Raw genomic sequence first — 18,445 nt, forward strand, 5'->3', positions numbered from 1 at the left:
AGAAGAAAGAAAAAAAAACTATAAACTATTGGAAAGAGAGAATAAGAAAATTTAAAAAAAGGTATAACCATAAAAATTAAAGGGGGTAGATCCAGGAGACAATAACTACAGTTGTACATCCAACCCTAAACTCAAGTTTCAACTTTAAATTTAAAATTTTTATTTTAGTCCTGTGCCAAACCCATTTACTTTTCTAAAAATTCAATAAATGGAGACCATATTTTAAAAAATAACTCAGGTTTGTCAATTAAGGCAAATCTTATTTTTTCCAAATGCAGGGTCTCTGTCATTTCCGTAATCCACATTTTAATTGTGGGGGTTATTGGTTTTTTCCAAAATTTAAGTATTAATTTTTTCGCAGTTATTAAACTGTAATCAAGAAATGTACCTGACTTGTTGTAAAGTTTGTAGTATGTTCTGATAATCCTAATATAATTAATTTTGGATCCATATCCAATTGCTTGTTGATCACTTTAGAAACTATTTTAAAAATCTCCAACCAGAAATTTTGCATTTTTATGCAAGTTACGAAAATATGAGTTAAATTAGCTTCTTGAAATTGACATTCATCACAAATAGGAGAGATACTAGGAAAAATCCTATTTAATTTCGTCTTCGAATAATGTAATCTATGTATTATTTTAAATTGTATTAAGGAATGTCTAGTATTTAATGAACATTGGTGTATATGTTGTAAACTTTCATCCCATATATCTTGCATTATGAGTTGATTCAATTCGTCCTCCCATGCTCGTCTATATGATTCTGATGACGGAATGTCAGTATCTAGGAGAGTATTATAAATAAAGGATATTAATTTATTTGAATTATAATGTCGATTCAGGCATACATCAAGAGTTTCAAGAGGCATACATCGAAGGTATTTATTCACAAAATGCTGGAGTAACTCAGCAGGTCAAACAGCATCTCGGGAGAGAAGGAATGGATGACGTTTCGGGTCGAGACCCTTCTTCAGACTGATGTCAGGGGGGCGGGACAAAGGAAGGATATAGGTGGAGACAGGAAGATAGAGGGAGATCTGGGAAGGAGGAGGGGAAGAGAGGGACAGAGGAATTATCTAAAGTTGGAGAAGTCGATGTTCATACCACTGGGCTGCAAGCTGCTCAGGCGAAATATGAGGTGCTGTTCCTCCAATTTCCGGTGGGCCTCACTATGGCACTGGAGGAGGCCCATGACAGAAAGGTCAGACTGGGAATGAGAGGGGGAGTTGAAGTGCTCGGCCACCGGGAGATCAGTTTGGTCAATGCGGACCGAGCGCAGGTGTTGAGCGAAGCGATCGCCGAGCCTGCGCTTGGTTTCGCCGATGTAAATAAGTTGACATCTGGAGCAGCAGATGCAATAGATGAGGTTGGAGGAGGTGCAGGTGAACCTTTGTCTCACCTGGAAAGACTGTTTGGGTCCTTGGATGGAGTTGAGGGGGGAGGTAAAGGGACAGGTGTTGCATCTCGTGCGGTTGCAGGGGGAAATGCCCGGGGATGGGGTGGTTTGGGTAGGAAGGGACGAGTGGACCAGGGAGTTACGGAGGGAACGGTCTCTGCGGAACGCAAAGAGGGGACGGGATGGGAAGACATGGCCGGTGGTGGGGTCCCGTTGTAGGTGACGGAAATGTTGGCGGATGATTTGTTGGATCCACTAGCTGGTGGGGTGGAAGGTGAGAACGAGGGGGATTCTGTCCTTGTTGCGAGTGGAGGGAGGGGGAGCAAGAGCGGAGCTGCGGGATGTAGAAGAGACCCTAGTGAGAGCCTCATCTATAATGGAGGAGGGGAAGCCCCGTTTCCTGAAGAATAACATCTATAATGGAGGAGGGGAGTTAAAAGTTACTTAACTTTTTTTAAAGTAATATAACAAAAACAAAGGAAAAGATAAAGGAAACACATTCATTGGCATACCTAGTGTGCTTCTCCCATCTTTCCATAAAAGATGCCTTGTTATAAATGCTGCATCTACAAAATGCAATTACTGCCCTCCTGCGCTGCGTTAAATGTAGACCTCAGACAGGTTGGAACCACAAGAGATTACAGATGAAAGACAATCTGTCTGAGTGGTATACTGTCCAATGCCATGAACACTGAATTCTCAAATTTCAGATAACTCGCACAACCTCTGTTCCTTTCTCTCACCTCCCGATCCATCTAGATCCTATCACAAACACCCTTTTTTTCAAACCCCATCGCACCCATCTCCATTCCCCTGTTACGTAGTTTCTTTCCCCTCCCTCACCTTGTTCCATCTGCCTACTGCCCACACACTCGACCCATTATGACTCCTCTCCCCTTCTCCTACAGTTCCCATATGCCCACCATAGTTCCACTTATCTCTTTCATTTATCAGTTTGCCCTTTGATATCTTCACTTATCACCTTCTTTACAATGTCTATCTTCGTTTTACACTCTCAGACCTGATGCAGGGTCTTTGACTTGAAACATCAACCATCCTTAGCTTTTGCAGATGCTGCCTGACCTGCCGAGTTCCTCCAGCAGTTCATTTTTTGCCTCAAACAGATTGATGTATTAATATTTATGTTATTCAAAGATGACAGATTTTTGCTTGTGTAACAGCATCCACCAGATTCCCTTCTCCAAAAGACTTCAGAAAATGTAATGCAAGAGTCAAATTACTTCTGTGTGGTGGAGTTTTGCATCACATTCTGAAACCAGTATTAAATGTCCCCACAAATCTCCCTCTTCTCCCTATCATCCCAATGAGACTCTCTGATCTTGACAAATCTGCATCTTGATTCATTCATTCCACTTACTGTAATCAATTGGCAGATGAGATTTGTCCTAATCCTACCTTGACAAGGAAAATGTACATACCCCCTCTGGCAGTCCCATTGACTTGTTTTCTAATTGTGTTTTACACAAACGATCTTCTTTATTACAGCTTTTAAAAATTTCACTCTATTTCAGAATTTATGTGTAAATATTGTTTTTGTGTATTGTCTGAATCTATGTACCTGGAATGCTGCTGCAAGCAAGATTGTTTGCTGTACCTGTACCTCACCATGCGTGTGCATATGACAATACAACTTGACTCGACTTACCCTTGCAACCACAGGCAATATGTCTTTTCACTAGTTGCCTTCCTACCATCAGGGGAATCAAACATACTTAGTCAAGGGCTTTTTGATTTATTGATAAAATAACATAAATTAGTACTCTTGTCTTGTTTTTTGGAAAGTATATTGACATAAGCAAATGAAATAAACAATAATGAAGCATACTTTTCTGTCGGGTCTGGTTGGATAGCTGAAATGAATATCCTTGAATTCAATATCTCCTTTGATACTATCAAGCTTATGACCATCATTGGAGCTGTTATCTATAGGACGATGCTGAAAACAAAGACACGCAAAGACAAAGATTTACATTGTAATAATTTGGATAGATAATTAAATCACTTCCATGGTAGCTGAGCATGTAATACATATTGCAATGCAATATAAATTATTTTTATGTTCCCCCAGTGATTTTGTATTCTTTCTACGTTTCTACTATTATTATTGTTTACAGTTTTACTAGGGTGACTCCCTTGTATCCCATCTGTTTGGTTATAAACATGAGGAAGATACAAAATATGTTATTTACCTTTGCAATGAGACCATATACTTCAGAGGCAGCAGTTCGAGCATTTGAAACAGCTTCTAGGTTTGCTAGTCCCTGACCAAATGAGAATGATCCTATCATCACTGAGAGAAGGATCTGCATGAATGAAATAAGGTTACTCACTCAGTAGAACTTATTTCACCTGGACCATTGAAAGGCCTTTTCAAAAGCTGTGCAAAGGAGATGATTTATATTATATGACAGTATAACTTTTATCAACATATATCACTGAAAACTGGATCAAGTGTGTTAAGGAATACTGGTGAAAATGGAAGGAGCTTATTCATCTTAACAATTGAACAGGGTCCCAAATGCGAACAGACGTACTGAAACAATGACAAAATTAGGGATGTGTGCCTACTCTAATTCCCGCAAGAGAATGAGACTGAATGTTTGATCCTTGAGGAAAAAAAAGATCTTACATAAGATTAATGACACAGTCCCATTAATTCTGTGAATAATATGTTCTCATTTTCTCAGTGAGCCAGACATGACATGGTACACATTTAGATCAACAGTGATAAGGGGCACCAAATAGATGGGTGGAAAATGAAAGGGACAATAGAAATAATTATAATTTGGATACACAAGAGTATCTCTCTTTTCTGGCAGTTATTGATGTTTAAAAATACAGTTTCAGTTATTGAGGCATCAACAGCAGAGTAGAGTTTCTGCCTTACTTCACCAGAGACCCAGGTTTGCACCTGACTACATTTGCAGTCTGTACAGAGTTTGTACGTTCTCCCAGTGACAGTGTTGGTTATCTCCAGATGTTCCACTTTCTTCCCACACTCCAAAGACATACAAATTTGTAGGTTAATCGCCTTAGGTAAAAATTGTAAATCGGCCCTAACGTGCAGGATAGTGCTAGTGTCCGGGGTGATTGCTGGCCGTCGTTGGACTCAGTGGGCCGAAGCACCCATCTCCGCACTGTACCGATAAAATCTCTAAAATCTAAACACTGGTGTTTCCTCTCTGTGTTTAGCAACATTCAATTCTATAGCCGGTTCAGAGAACAAATATAAAATATGGCAGGTATTTGTTAAAGCATTGTACAAAATTCTAGTAACCATTTAGCAATGAAAATACATACTCACAATCAAAACTCGTCCGACTGTATAATTTTCTGGCTCGTCAACAACCAACTTTGAGCCATACCAAAATGCTAGAGCATAGGTGCAGAAAATTAAAAACTGTGATACTCCAATTGAAATATTTGTGGTGATAGATTTCTTTACTCCAAGTTCCTTGGCTTGCTTTAGGTTGACTTTATACCTGGAATAAAGAAAAACAAAGGTGATTTTTGGGGCACAATTTTTCTATAGCTGTCTATTGAAACTATATCCATAATGCTGTGGTTCCACTTACAACTGTTACTAAATTTACCTGTGTTAACTCAGCTTTAATGTGATAGGTTTAAATAGAGTGACAGAGTCATATAGCATGGAAACAGGCCCAACAGCCCAACTTGCCCACACTGACTAACATGTCCCACCTATACTATTCCCACCTGCCTGCATTTGGCCCACATCCCTCTAAACCGATCCTGAATGAAAATTAAATCCCAATCACATGATTTAATGCTCATTGAAATTTGCATTGGCACACACAGTATGGTTTCTAAAAGATGACCTTTGGGAGTTTTCATGGATCATGTTCTGTACTGAATACATGGGTTGGTAGACATTAATCTTGACAAGAATATCAGTGAGACTGGGGGACATATTGTGATGGTGGCGCTTAGGGAGTTGAGTCAGATGTAATGGGTGATATGTGGGCAAGCAGCTTATTTCCAGATCCTGATTAATTTAATAACAGAATATGATTACATATTTTGCCATCTGGCTGCAGTCATCCCAATTGAAAAACTGACTGTGCAATGGGTCAGTCCACTTTACAGCGGGAGAATCGAATGAGGGAGATAAGGAGTAGGAAAGGCCGAGGACAAGGTTGTGTAGATCCCAGTATTCTCAAAGGCGATTAAAGACCAACATCAAGGATGGGGCTCGATGGATTATGGGAGAGGGGAAAGGTTAAAAGATGGGAAGATGAAAAAGATCAGGGGAAGAACAGTCGTGTTGATGGATTGGAAGAGCTGGAGATAAATTGTCAGAGTTATGAAGAAGTGGGAGAGTTGAGTGCATTGGATTGGAAGAGTTGTGGGCCATTCCAGAAGTATTAAGAGAGATTAGGAACAGCGAAAACTGATTGCAAGGGTTAGAGGATATGGAATTGGAAATGCTTGGATAATTAATGGATTTTGTTATCAGTTCAGGGGAATGAAATTAGTTGGAGATTATATTGTAGGGGAGAAAAGAGCTGGGAATTATTGATTGGAATGAGCAGAAAAAAACCTAGGTGGGTAAAATTTGAGAAATTAACAGTGCAAGGAGATTAGAACAATTCAACTGAAGAGTTGAGGGAGATCAGAACAGATGAAAACCTCAGAGGGGTAAGGAGGATTGGAGAAGTAATACCATTACAGAGAAGGATCAGTGAAAATAGAATTGAAGGTGGAGGAAGGGATCAGAGAAACTGACGTGAAAAGCGCTTAAGGCTTGGATAAACAAGATTCCAGGCGGATTCAATAAAATTAAGATACAAGCAACTGCAGGTGGTGGAATCTGAAAATATAAACAACCTGCTGGAGGAAATCAGTGGGTCTGAACTGTTCAATTGTTTTGAATGTTAATTGTTAGATTCAGTTAAAGTAGAGGCGTGGTACATAGTTCTAATTATAGAGCCACTTTTCGGATGTGGGGAATCAAGTGGTTTTAGGGGAAGGTGAAAAGCATTCTATAGACAATAGACAATAGGTGCAGGAGTAGGCCATTCGGCACTTCGAGCCAGCACCGCCATTCAATGTGATCATGGTTGATCATTCTCAATCAGTACCCCGTTCCTGCATTCTCCCCATACCCCCTGACTCCGCTATCCTTAAGTGCTCTATCGAGCTCTCTCTTGAATGCATTCAGAGAATTGGCCTCCACTGCCTTCTGAGGCAGAGAATTCCATTCTGCGTTCTTTCATCTCACATGTTCTGTGACAAAGCCACTTATCTACAGCTCTCTTCAGCTGCTAGAAGTTAAGCAGCTAATGCTCCTTAATATAGTTAAGCGAGCAACCCATCTCTTATAAGACTTTGGTGATGTTGGTTTGAGATTTCTAACTTTTTTTCATCTCACAACATATGATGCATCTAATTTATTATGCAAACAATTCATACTCATGTTCCATGTTTCATCTCCCAGTGAATATTCTATTTGCATTCACTGAGATCATTGCTCTTTAATCATATCTCATCCATTCCAATTCAGAAGTATATTTGACCCCAACTTTGTCAATCCAGTATCTCAAGGACACCTGGCTTTTAAATGAGAAAATAAAAAATTGGGGCAAGATCAGACTTTTTGGAGACTTGGAAGTTGCAAGATGGTGTGGGAATGTGGTCACCCTCTGCATGTTGTTCCGGAGTGGGATCTATTGTACTTGTGTACGGTATGATTGGACTGGATTACATGCAGACCAAGCTTTCGTCTACATAATAAATGTAGACTACTTTCCCAATAATCACTTGACCAATAATCAAGCAGCAACTGATTGGCGCCGAGTATTTTTTGACTCTAAAACGTTATGGTTTGTAACTTTCAGCAAAGGTGTGGAATGAAACTTACTTTGCTAAAGCTTTCTGTTGTCCATTGAATGCAAAGACAGTCCTGATTGCCATGAGAACTTCTTCACTCACAGCACCTGCCTTGGCATAGGCTTTCAATTCTGCTTTGGTCAGTGATGTTAAAATCTATTTAAAATGAGATTAAATGGTTTAAATAAACAGCATCAATTTAATCACAGATTGAACTGGGAAACCCAAATTACATAAACAAACAAATTACTCATAAAGAAGTATTTAGCTCAATTGTATTAATTCTGTGATGAGAGAGCCGATAGCCTCTGCATTCCACCAGATTATTGCTTCATAAATGATTTGGCAGGGGTGAAGAAATGGACAGCTGATTTCATTTTATTGTCCATTCTGCACATCTCAGGTTTTTTGTGTGATAAAACATTTCCTTTTTATCAATCCTCAAGTTTCATTTTGCAAATTTGAAACTTTACCCAGATTATCACTCCTGTTTAATATTTTTTAATTAAAAGTTTTCTTTTTGTTTTATAATGTTTTAAGAAGTTTATGTGCCTTCCAGAAATTCATTTCTCAGATCTCTCCTTTGCGGGAAGGGAACCCAGAATTCCCCAGTCTTGCTCATGACTCAGACTAAAGATGTTGGGAACGATCTTCAGGCACAATTGTCCCATTGACATTTGAATCCCTTGTGCCTTGGCAACAAGACTGAACAGAAGGATGCTGAATCTATGGAATTCATTGCCACAGACAGCCGTAAAGGCTAAAACATTGGGTGTTTTTAAAGCAAAGATTGATAGGTTCTTGATTAGTAAGGGAATCAAAGGTTATTAGGAGAAAGTGAGAAAATGGTGTTGAGAGGGAAAACTAGATCAGCCATGGTCGAATGGAGGAGTAGACTTGATGGGCCAAATTGACTAATTCTGCTCCGATGTGTTATGTTCTTCTAAGGAGATAATTTTAAACCCCAATCTGCAGGGTGTTATGGAGATAATTTGGATGGGGAGGTAATGGTGGAGACTGTTTGGCCTACCTCTTCTTCTATGTTTACACTTCTCATGTTTACGACAATTCCAGCAGGCAGCCTCACCAACCTTCATGATTTACCTTGCTGGCCTGCAACCAAATGGACTAACTGATTCTCCCTCATCACCACCTGCTCCCCTCCTCCCTGTGTTACAATTACATAGTCTTCAAAGTATTAAACATATTAATTGTCTATATATTTGTTCTTACCCTCCCTAACTTCTGCATTTGCAAAGTTATTAAATTATCTTTTTGCATCTTAGTTTCTGACCTGATATCTGAAAGGTCATAATTGTTTTTGCTGCACAGATGTATTTTTGATCAGCAAAATTGGTATAACACTACCTGATCAGCAGAATTAGTACAGTGATATCTATAATAAAATCACTTCATGGAGTATTTTGTTTGATTTGATTTAATTGAACTCATTTAATCTCATTACAGTTATCAAAGATCATGCATTTTTCATTACTTTACCTTTGAGAATGCACACTACAATTGCCTCCTTATCTATTCCAACAATATCAGATATTCAATGCATATTGAATCCCACTTCCTCACGTGTAGGAAAGAACTGCTGATGCTGGTTGACACAAAATGCTGGACTAACTCAGCCGGACAACCAGTATCTCTGGAGAGAAGGAATGGGTGACATTCGGGTCGAGTCCCTTCGTCTGAAGAAGGGTCTCGACCCGAAACGTCATCCATTCCTTCTCTCCATAGATGCTGCCTGTCCCGCTGAGTTACTCCAGCATTTGTGTCTACCCACTTCCTCATGTATGGGTGCTCTTTAAAAAATGTGTTGTGCTTATACCTTTATCCATACAGTTACTGAGATGACAAGGAAAGGAGAAATTGCCAATATGACCAAAGTAAGTTTCCATCCATGGATAAATCCAATTATAATTCCTGTTAAAAAAGTGGTGGTGAGTTGAATGAATATGCTGAGTTTGTCCGAAAGTCCTTCTTTGATGATTTTAATATCACTGTGAATATAAAAAGAATAGAGTATCATGCTCCCTCATCAACGATTACTTCATGGTCAACAGTGTCACTTCACTTTTTATGACTAGGGAATTTCAATTCATATTCATCAATGGTTATATTCTAACAGGTATTTTTCTCCTGCAATAACTAATTATATAACTGGTTAAATCTTTATTGTATTCTTTTATAAACTAATAAGATATTTGGAGACTGCAAGCAAAAGTTGTCACACCCTCCATATGGTTTCAGCAAACTCCAATAAATGGATTTACAATTTACATTCTGACATTGAAAAGCTCAACACCTTATATCTGTACATGAAATTGGGTTGAAATTGGGTTGATAAATAAGCAGATTAGTGATAGAATATCTTAGGCAGTTCTAACCCATATATATTTATTGCAATTTAATATTATATTGAAGCATTTAAAACATATTTAAATCATTTAAAGATTTTAAAGCTCAGTTACTTACTTTGTCAGCCTTGTATTTAGTTCACCTATTTGATGTGCATCAAACCATGCCATCTCTTGATGAAGAATTGCATGGAAGTACTTTTGCTGTATTCTTGCAGTTTGTCTTTGACCAGAAACTGAAATCATTGTGATATGTATTGATCCTAAAACTAACGTTGCACATCCAATTGCCACAAAATAGTACGCATTTCTATGATAATAAAAGTTTGCATTAATAATGTGGAAACTGCAAATACAATCAATTACAATGATCAATTTTAATGTTCAATAATACTTTTACCGTGTCATTTCAGCTTCTAAGTCCAATCCAGGTACTTGAAAACATGTTTCTGTTGAACTGTTGTTGAATGCTGTTAAGACTAATGGAATATTTATATATTTAAATTAATATTTGATTAACACAAATGCATTAATCTGAGTGGCAATATACTATATTGTATATCAGAAAACATTCAGAAATAAAAACAGAAAATGCCTGAAACACTCAGCAGATCGTGTAGTTTCTGTGAAAAGGGATGTTTTGTCCTTCCTCTCCACCCTTCCAGCATTCTGTCATTCTCCCTTACAATCAGTCTGAAGAAGGGTCCTGATCCAAAACGTCACCTATCCATGTTCTCCAGACATGCTGCCTGATCCACTGAGTTATTCCAGCACTTAGTGTAAACCAGCGTCTGCAGTTCCATGTTTCTACACCCAATAATTTGATTATCTTCAGGTCATAAATTGTCTACTGAATTTATAAATGTTTTTTCTAATTAATATCACAATACAGTTCAGTACCTGCACTAGAGATATTCAGGGGAGTTCCACTCTGGACAAAATTGTCAGTCAGCCGTCCAAAGATAACGGTCACGAGCATCCGAGAGATCCCATGCGCTATTGCACAGAGGATTCCAATTATTATCATTAGGATGTCGAATCTATCAGCAAAGCGAAACTATAAATGAAAATATTTTTTGTCAGTTGATGTAACTAAATATTTTTAGAAAAATTCCTTGCACTTGCATGATAATCATAAAATTAGTCTCTTATTCATCAAAGATTTTGTACCCAAATGGTTGAAAAAATTCAACACCAAATTTGGATGATATAGATGACAACCAACAATGGGCCCAGCATTGATCCCACTCGTCATGGTCCTGCAGTCCACCATCACCATCGGCTTCCTGCCATGAAGTCCGTTTTATATCTAGTTAGCTAGTTCTCCCGGGACACCATGCAATCTCATCTCCCTAATTATCACTTTCGCTTGATTACTCCAATATTTTCCTGACCAATGTCAAGGACTTAAACCTCCAATAACTTTAATTTAGTCAAAATTTCAATGGCACAATTCTAATTTGCACAAGTTTCATTTGTCTTCCATTTCTGCAGTCACTGAACTAGATTTCCTCTGGGCCTCAAATTTAATCATCTTATTCTGACTTTAAACATTTTGAAGCCTTTCCCTTTCGTGTCACTAAATTTCTCTCATCTTACATATCTGTACCCCTCCCCCCCAATTTTGACTGACCAACAACTGTTTCATATATAACTGTTTCATGTTGCAGTTGTGTAAGATGTTGGTGAGACCGCATTTAAAGTATTGTGTTCAGTTCTGGGCACCATGTAATAGGAAAAATGTTCTCAAACTGGAAAGGATACAGATAAGATTTACGATGATGTTGCCAGGACTAGAGCGTCTGAGCTATAAGGAGAGGTTGAGTAGGCTGGGGCTCTATTCCCTGGAGTGCAGGAGGATGAGCGGTGATCTTATAGAGGTGCATAAAATCATGAGAGGAATAGATCGGGTAGATACACAGTCTCTTGCTCAGAGTATGTGAATCAAGGATCAGAGGTCATAGGTTTAAGGTGAATGGGAAAAGATTTAAGAGGAATCTGAGGGGAAACTTTTTCATACAAAGGGTGGTGGGTGTACGGAACAAGTTGCCAAAGGAGGTAGTTGAGGCTGGGACTATCCCAGCTTTTAAGAAGCAGACAGGTACATGGATAGGACAGGTTTGGAGGGATATGACCCAAATTCAAGCAGGTAGGACTAGTGTAGCTGGGACATGTTGGCCAGTGTGAGCAAGTTGGGCGGAAGGGTTTGTTTCCACACTGTATCACTCTATGACTCTATAAGCAAGGGGCATTTCTGATTCATGTAAAGGTGTCCTGGTATGATTCACAGGGTAATGTACAGTATATGCATGTTTGGCAAGTCATTTAGTCCCACCCACTGGTCACGATGGGCATTAGATTTAATCTCCCAATTCTTTTAAACCAACCACCTTTCAGTGTAGAATAATATTATCTTTTCAAAATGCTTTGTGCAACTGCATATTGACTTCTGTGATAAGTACGAGGATATTCAAATTGCTTGTAGTCTACGGCATTTTATAAAATAATTTTTCTCTTTTCTTCCAATCAGTGATAATTTCATATTCCTCACATTCCTACAGATGCCATTTTTTTTGTACCATTTACTTGAAAATTGCAGCACTTTTGCATTTTCCTCACATTTAACTTCCTCTTGCAACTTTATATTAACAGTTAACATTGATTCATTACTTTTTATTTCCACTTTCAACCTATTTAAACATCTAAGCTAATAGATTTCATTCAATTCTCTAAACCCTAATAAGCACAATTTGTACCCCTGCATGATGCCTCGCCCAGCCAAAATAATTTTGCACTGAACATCTGCCTATATTAAAGCAATAGAGGCAGTCTGTCCAGAATATTAAAATGCAACTCAGAAAATAATTGCTATAGTGCTCTGGACTTTATCTTAGAGTGTGGCAAGCAGAATTTATTTTTCATTCCATATTGTAAAGGAAAGGTAGAATACAAGAAACAAACCAGTTCAAAATATCCAATTGACTTATTTGCCTTGCTTTCCTTTCCTCTGTAGAAAAACACAAAGTAAAACATATGTATTAAATTTACATGGGCTATTAATAAAAATTCTTAATGACTTAATTGTAAGACAATTTCTTACTTTCTTTTTTTGTGGTCAACCTTTTCTGTTTTCTCATCTTTTTGGTATCCAGGATTGTCATAGCCAACCTTGGGGAAACCTGTAGGAAAGTTAATTTCTTAAAATATCTGGTGTTAATTTTATTTTCTGTTTAAGAAATCAACAATGAGAAATGTCACCAAATATGTTCAGAATTCTCGATTGATTATTAGCAGGCATTTAACTTTGATGGGCTTTCCAGTGCAAACTTCTCCAAGCAAGCTAGTCTCCAGAGAAGGATCCAGAAGGCAGAGGGGGAACACTCTGGCAGGGAGAGTAAACTAAAAGTTTAAAATTGAATGTTCATGCCATTGGATTGTAGACTACCCAGGTGGAATAGGAGGTGTTGTTTCTTTAGTTTGCATTGGGTATCACCCTGGCAGTGGTGAAGGCTGAGGATGGACAGGATAGTGTGGGAATGGGAAATTGTATTGTAATGTCAAGCGCTGGGAGCTCAGGATGGCCAGTGTGAACAGAGAGCAGATGCTCTGCAGGATCATCGACCGGTCTGCCCGTGGTCTCGCCTTATGTTTACAGCAGGCCAATTTAGGGGCATTAAAAGCAGAAGATGAGGGATGGAGAAGGTGCATAAGAATCTTTGCCTTGCTTGGGAAGACTATTTAAGTCTCTGGATGGTGACGAGAGAGGAGGAGATGTCTAAACAAATGATGCACCTCCTGCTGTTGCAGATGGGTGTCATGGGTTGGGGAGGATTGGATGCGAATGGAGGAATGGACCTGGGAATTGCAGAGGGAGTGATCCCTGCAAAAGGTGGAGAGGGATGGGGAGGAAAAGATGTGGCTGGATCTTGTTGTACCTGTTCAAAATGACAACGGATATGGAGGCAAGTAGGCTGAAAGGTATGAGAGAGACTCTGTCTCCTTTCTATCTGGAGGGAATTGAGATGAGAGCAAATGTAGTAGAAGAGAAGCTGTTTCCTGAAAAGGAAACACATTTCAGATGTCCTGGAAGGGAAGGCCACATCTTGAGAGAAGATGGGGCAGAGTCAGAGAAACAAGAAGAAAGGGGTGTCAACCTTACAAGAAACGGGGAGGGGGGGGGGGGGGGGGGAGAGTTATAATCTATGTAGCTGTGCGAGTCATAAGGAACTGTAGATGCTGAAATCTTAAGCTAAACACCATGTGCTGGAGGAACTCAGTGCATCAGGCAGCATCTGTGGAGGTGACGCTTCGGGTCAGGAGCCTTCTTTCAACCCAAAACATTGTCCGTCTGTTCTTTCCACAGATGTTGCCTGACCTGCTGAGTACCTCCAGCATATTGTGTTTAGCTGAGGGAATCAGTGGATTGATAGTAAGTGTAAAACATGATCCTGTTAAGCCAATTAATTTTGCTTTGGTTGATGCTCTCTTTAACTTTCCCACCTCAGAGGTTAAATGCAAAGTCCTTCATTGAAATTAGTAATTTAGTTTAAAGACAGGAGACACAGGAGAGACAGTACAAGATACAGGGAATATGTGGGGAAATATTTAATTAGGCAGCAATTGATGAGGATCTGCAACGTACTGTCTGTAAGGCTAATGGAAACAGAATCTTTCCAAGCTTTCAAAAAGAAATTGAATGTTATTTCAGAGAAAATACCTTTAAGTGCTATGTGAAAAAGACAGGGGGAAGAGATTGAATTGATAGCTCCACAAAGAGCTGGCATGGAATTTGTCTCTGCTATAATGATTATGTTTGTAAGGTATATTGTCTGCACATTATTGAATGAGGGTGTCACTTCTGGATGGTTGCAAGATGCCAGTTAATTGCTTCACTTGGCAAAGTTCAGATCACCTGCAAAGAAACAGCAGAAAGTAGTGTTGTAACTAACAAGCTGCTAGTCCATGTAAATGGATTAGCGCTATTGAGATCTACTGAGGGCCAGAGAGCTGCTGACTGTAAGGGAATTCCCAACTGCCGGGGAATTCCCGATCTCACGGAGGATCACAGGTACATTGACAAACACCAGTCAGCGTACCCCGAAGCCTTTACCATCAGAGCCAGGGATTTCAACAAAGCCAACCTAAAGAAAACACTCCCAAACAACCACCAGCATTTGTCCTGCAGCACCAGAGGAGCAAATACCCACAACCACTATTATAATACCATCAAGGATGCCTGTCCCTCAATCCCTCACCCTCACTTTACGAAATCCAACCACTTGGCTGTACATCTGCTACCTGCATATAGGCAGCGACAGAAGAGCACACCCTCAACAGTGAGGACTGCACTGAGCTGTTAAGGGGAGGCAGAAGAGTGACTACGGCACTGCTTGGAGTTGGTTGACTAGGAAATGTTCAAGGACTCAGCAATGGACATGTATGAATACACCACAGTTGTTACTGATTTCATAAGAAAATGTGTGGAGGAGTGTGTTCCCCCGAAAACCATGGAGTGTTCCCCAACCAAAAGCCTTGGATGAACCAGGAGATCTGGATTCTTTCTAAGGATCAGATCTCGGGCATTCAAGACTGGCAGCGCGGAGCTATGCAAGAAGTCCAGATATGACCTTGATAAGGCATTAAAAAGGCTAAAAGGACTATCGCTCTCAGCTGGAGGTTGAGGCAGGTGTTCGGTAGCTCTGGCATGGCTAGTATGCCGTCACTTCCTGGAAGGTGAAAGCAGCTCAAGTGATAGTGAAGCATCACTCCCTGATGAGCTCAATGCATTCTACGCACGCTTTGATAGGGAGAACACTGATGTGCCTTCCTGGCCCCAATAGCCCTCGATGGTATTCCAATCTCAGTCACAGAGGTCGACATCAGAGATCTTTCAGGGGAACCCTGGACAAAGCATCTAGACCTGATGGTATACCTGGTCATTTTCTTAAAATCTGTGTATACCAACTGGCTTGAGTTTTTGTGGACATTTTCAACCTCTCATTACTGAGGTCTAAGGTTCCCACCTGCTTTAAAAGGGCATCAATAATACAGGTGCCCAAGAGTAAGGTGATGTCCTCAATGACTACCAACCGGTGGCACTAACGTCCATGGTGATGAAGTGCTTTGAGAGGTTGGTTATGGTGCATATCAACTCCTTCCTCAACAAGAATCTGGACCCTTTACAATTTGCCTACTGCCACAACAGGTCAACAGCCCCCTGCAATATTCAATCTATAGTCACGACTGTGTAGTTGGACACAGTTCGAACTCCATCTTCAAGTTTACTGATAACACCACCAATGTTGAACGAATTATGGATGACAATGAGTCGGATTATAGGAGGGAGATCGATTGACTGATCAAATGGTGCCAGAACAATAACCTGGCTCTCGATGTCAAAAGCTTCAAATTCCTTGCATGCACATCTCTGAATTTCTGTCCTGGACTCAGCACATTGATGCAATCATAAAGAAAGCCTACTTGCTTCGAAGATTGACGTGATTTGGTATGTCAACAAATACTCTCTTGAACTTCTACAGGTATACAGTAAAAAGCCTATTGACTGGTTGCATCGTGTCCTGGTTCAGCAACTCGAGTGCCCAGGAATGAAGAAGTTTGCAAAAAGTGGTGAACACAGCCCAGTCCCACATGGACACGGACCTCTCACCAACCATGAAGGGATTTAAAAGAGTCGCTGCCTCAAAAAGGCAGCCAACTTCATCAGAGACCCACACCAACCGGGAAATGTTATCATCTCACTCCTGCCTTCGGGAAGAGGGTATAGAAGCCTGAAAACTATAACATCCAGGTTCAGGAGCGGCTTCTTCCCTACAACCATCAGGCTATTTAACACTACAACCTCCAAATAGGCTTTCAGCTATATAGACTTGGGGATATTATTATTACACTATTATTGTCTATTTATTTGTCTTTTGAATTTTTAATATATATACTGAACATTTTTTGTTATTTATTATGGGTTTTACAGAGTAGTATGTTTACATATCTGTTGTGCTGCTGCAAGAAAGAATTTAATTGTTCCGTTTCAGGACACATGACAATAAAACACTCTTGACTTGAAATGATCCCAATAATGTGAGATTAAACAAATCATGCTAATATGTTTTTGAACAATACATGCATTGCATTGTTATTTACATAGTTAAGTGATTACTGTCACACAAATGAGATCTAACCTTGATTTTTCCATAACAAACAAACCTAATTGTTACTGAAAGTCACATTTTGTCACTTCAATAAGTTAGATGGATCATAATCTGAATGGTTTACATGTAGACTCATTAATTAAAAAAAGTGCATTTAAATTGGAAATAAAAAGCAATGTGCTCCCATATCTCAATCCCTTGTCAGTTTAAGAAAATGTGATCTTTAAGAATCATGTTAGCATGCAAGACAAGTACACCAAAAATTAACAATTTGGTTCCAGCTATCTAGTTGCAAAGTGTATATATATTTTAAAATACATGACATTAAATGATAAAACACAGAATTAAAACTTACCATTATTGGTGATATCCTGGGTCTGGTTTGGCTTGAATTCTTCCTCCATCTTGCCCTGTAATCTCCTATTTTCAGCTTTTTTTTCTTTTAAAGGAAACCCGTCTAGCAGGGTGCAATAAATCTTTGAAAGTCAACCTGTATCCAGATCTTGGGTAAATAATGAGGCAAATCAGTACCTACAATAAAATTCTATTTCAACAAGGGGAAGATGGTATCTGTGGTCGAGATTGTCCAGCAGTAAGTTAACATAGCTCTTGCAAATTAGTTTTAGAGAGATAACGTTTGATGAGCCACATTTTGAGTTCAGTTGAGAAGGAACAATAGCTTTTCATTCCATTCTGCGCTAGCTCGCAGATTTTTCCACTGCAAGAAATACAAAGTGTCTTTACAGCCTTGGGTGACAAATCATGATTCTCTATCTATCTTTCTCTTCCCTTGAAGATTGCACCCCAGCAAACAAAATCCTGTTGTGACCACATCATTCAAATAACCCTTAGCAAAACTAGAATGGCATCTTGTTTGACTCTGAGATATTCATTCCCTTTCTTCAACTGGATTACATTTTATAGAGATCAAAAATACAGCAACACACTAAAAATTAATTACAATCATTAAAACTAATTGAAATACAAATAACATCTGCTTACTCTTTTTAAAAACACTTATATAGAGATAGTTTGCACAGTTTAACACGTACCAGTCCACCTTGATCCACACAATCTGAAGATCACTATGAACTGAACTATCTGGACACAAAGGCATGTGGTATGTTTAATTGAGAATTTGGAACATTAAGGCAACACCCAGATTCTGAAGGACCAGGAATCAAATTTCAGATAATGTGTGATGTAATTCACAATCAACAAAATGCAAAGTGCTGGAGGAACTCAGTGAATCAGGCAACATGTGTGGAAGGGGTGGACAAAGGATGTACTGGGTAGGGACCGTTCTTCAGACTGATTGGAGTGGGGAGCAGAAAGCTGGAAAATAGGGGTGGGCTAGGACCAAACCTGGCAAGTAGGTGGGTACAGGTGGCGGGGGCTGATTGCCAGAAAGGTGCAATTTACACTGTTGCCTTTTAATCCTATAACCAAAGTTAGTGGAAGTTCTTCCAGTTTGACTTGATTAACATATTTTATAATGTCATAGAATGATTATTGAGGTAAATATTCAACACTGCAATGCATAAGTCAACAATGTTCTAGGTGGATTCCACATTAAACCCGTTTCCATACTTTATTTAAATCCAATGGAGGCAGAATGGAAGCAGGTCCCAATAAAGATACTAT

General features: G+C 39.3%; 2 protein-coding genes across 2 annotated transcripts in view; both read right to left on the reverse strand.

The window, feature by feature from the left end:
* LOC144605992 (ATP-dependent translocase ABCB1-like) overlaps positions 1-10,590 on the reverse strand; it is a 56,651-nt gene extending 46,061 nt beyond the window's left edge. Inside the window, exons 1-8 of the mRNA XM_078421734.1 lie at positions 10,536-10,590; positions 10,036-10,114; positions 9,754-9,945; positions 9,107-9,278; positions 7,301-7,425; positions 4,724-4,901; positions 3,609-3,722; positions 3,245-3,355 (exon numbers count right to left, since the gene is read on the reverse strand). Coding sequence (XP_078277860.1) covers positions 3,245-3,355; positions 3,609-3,722; positions 4,724-4,901; positions 7,301-7,425; positions 9,107-9,278; positions 9,754-9,945; positions 10,036-10,043 — 900 coding nt within the window. The 5' untranslated portion in view covers positions 10,044-10,114; positions 10,536-10,590. The remainder of the gene's footprint in view (positions 1-3,244; positions 3,356-3,608; positions 3,723-4,723; positions 4,902-7,300; positions 7,426-9,106; positions 9,279-9,753; positions 9,946-10,035; positions 10,115-10,535) is intronic.
* Positions 10,507-17,286, reverse strand: LOC144606798 (multidrug resistance protein 2-like). Its single transcript, XM_078423178.1, has 4 exons — positions 17,157-17,286; positions 12,736-12,814; positions 12,597-12,642; positions 10,507-10,692 (listed from the first exon to the last, which is right to left on the reverse strand). The coding sequence occupies exons 1-4, from the start codon at positions 17,203-17,205 to the stop codon at positions 10,507-10,509; spliced, it is 360 nt and encodes a 119-aa protein (XP_078279304.1). The 5' UTR covers positions 17,206-17,286.
* Between the last annotated feature and the right edge of the window lie 1,159 nt (positions 17,287-18,445).

The sequence above is a fragment of the Rhinoraja longicauda genome, chromosome 2 (genome assembly GCF_053455715.1).
Source record: "Rhinoraja longicauda isolate Sanriku21f chromosome 2, sRhiLon1.1, whole genome shotgun sequence".
NCBI lineage: Eukaryota > Metazoa > Chordata > Chondrichthyes > Rajiformes > Arhynchobatidae > Rhinoraja > Rhinoraja longicauda.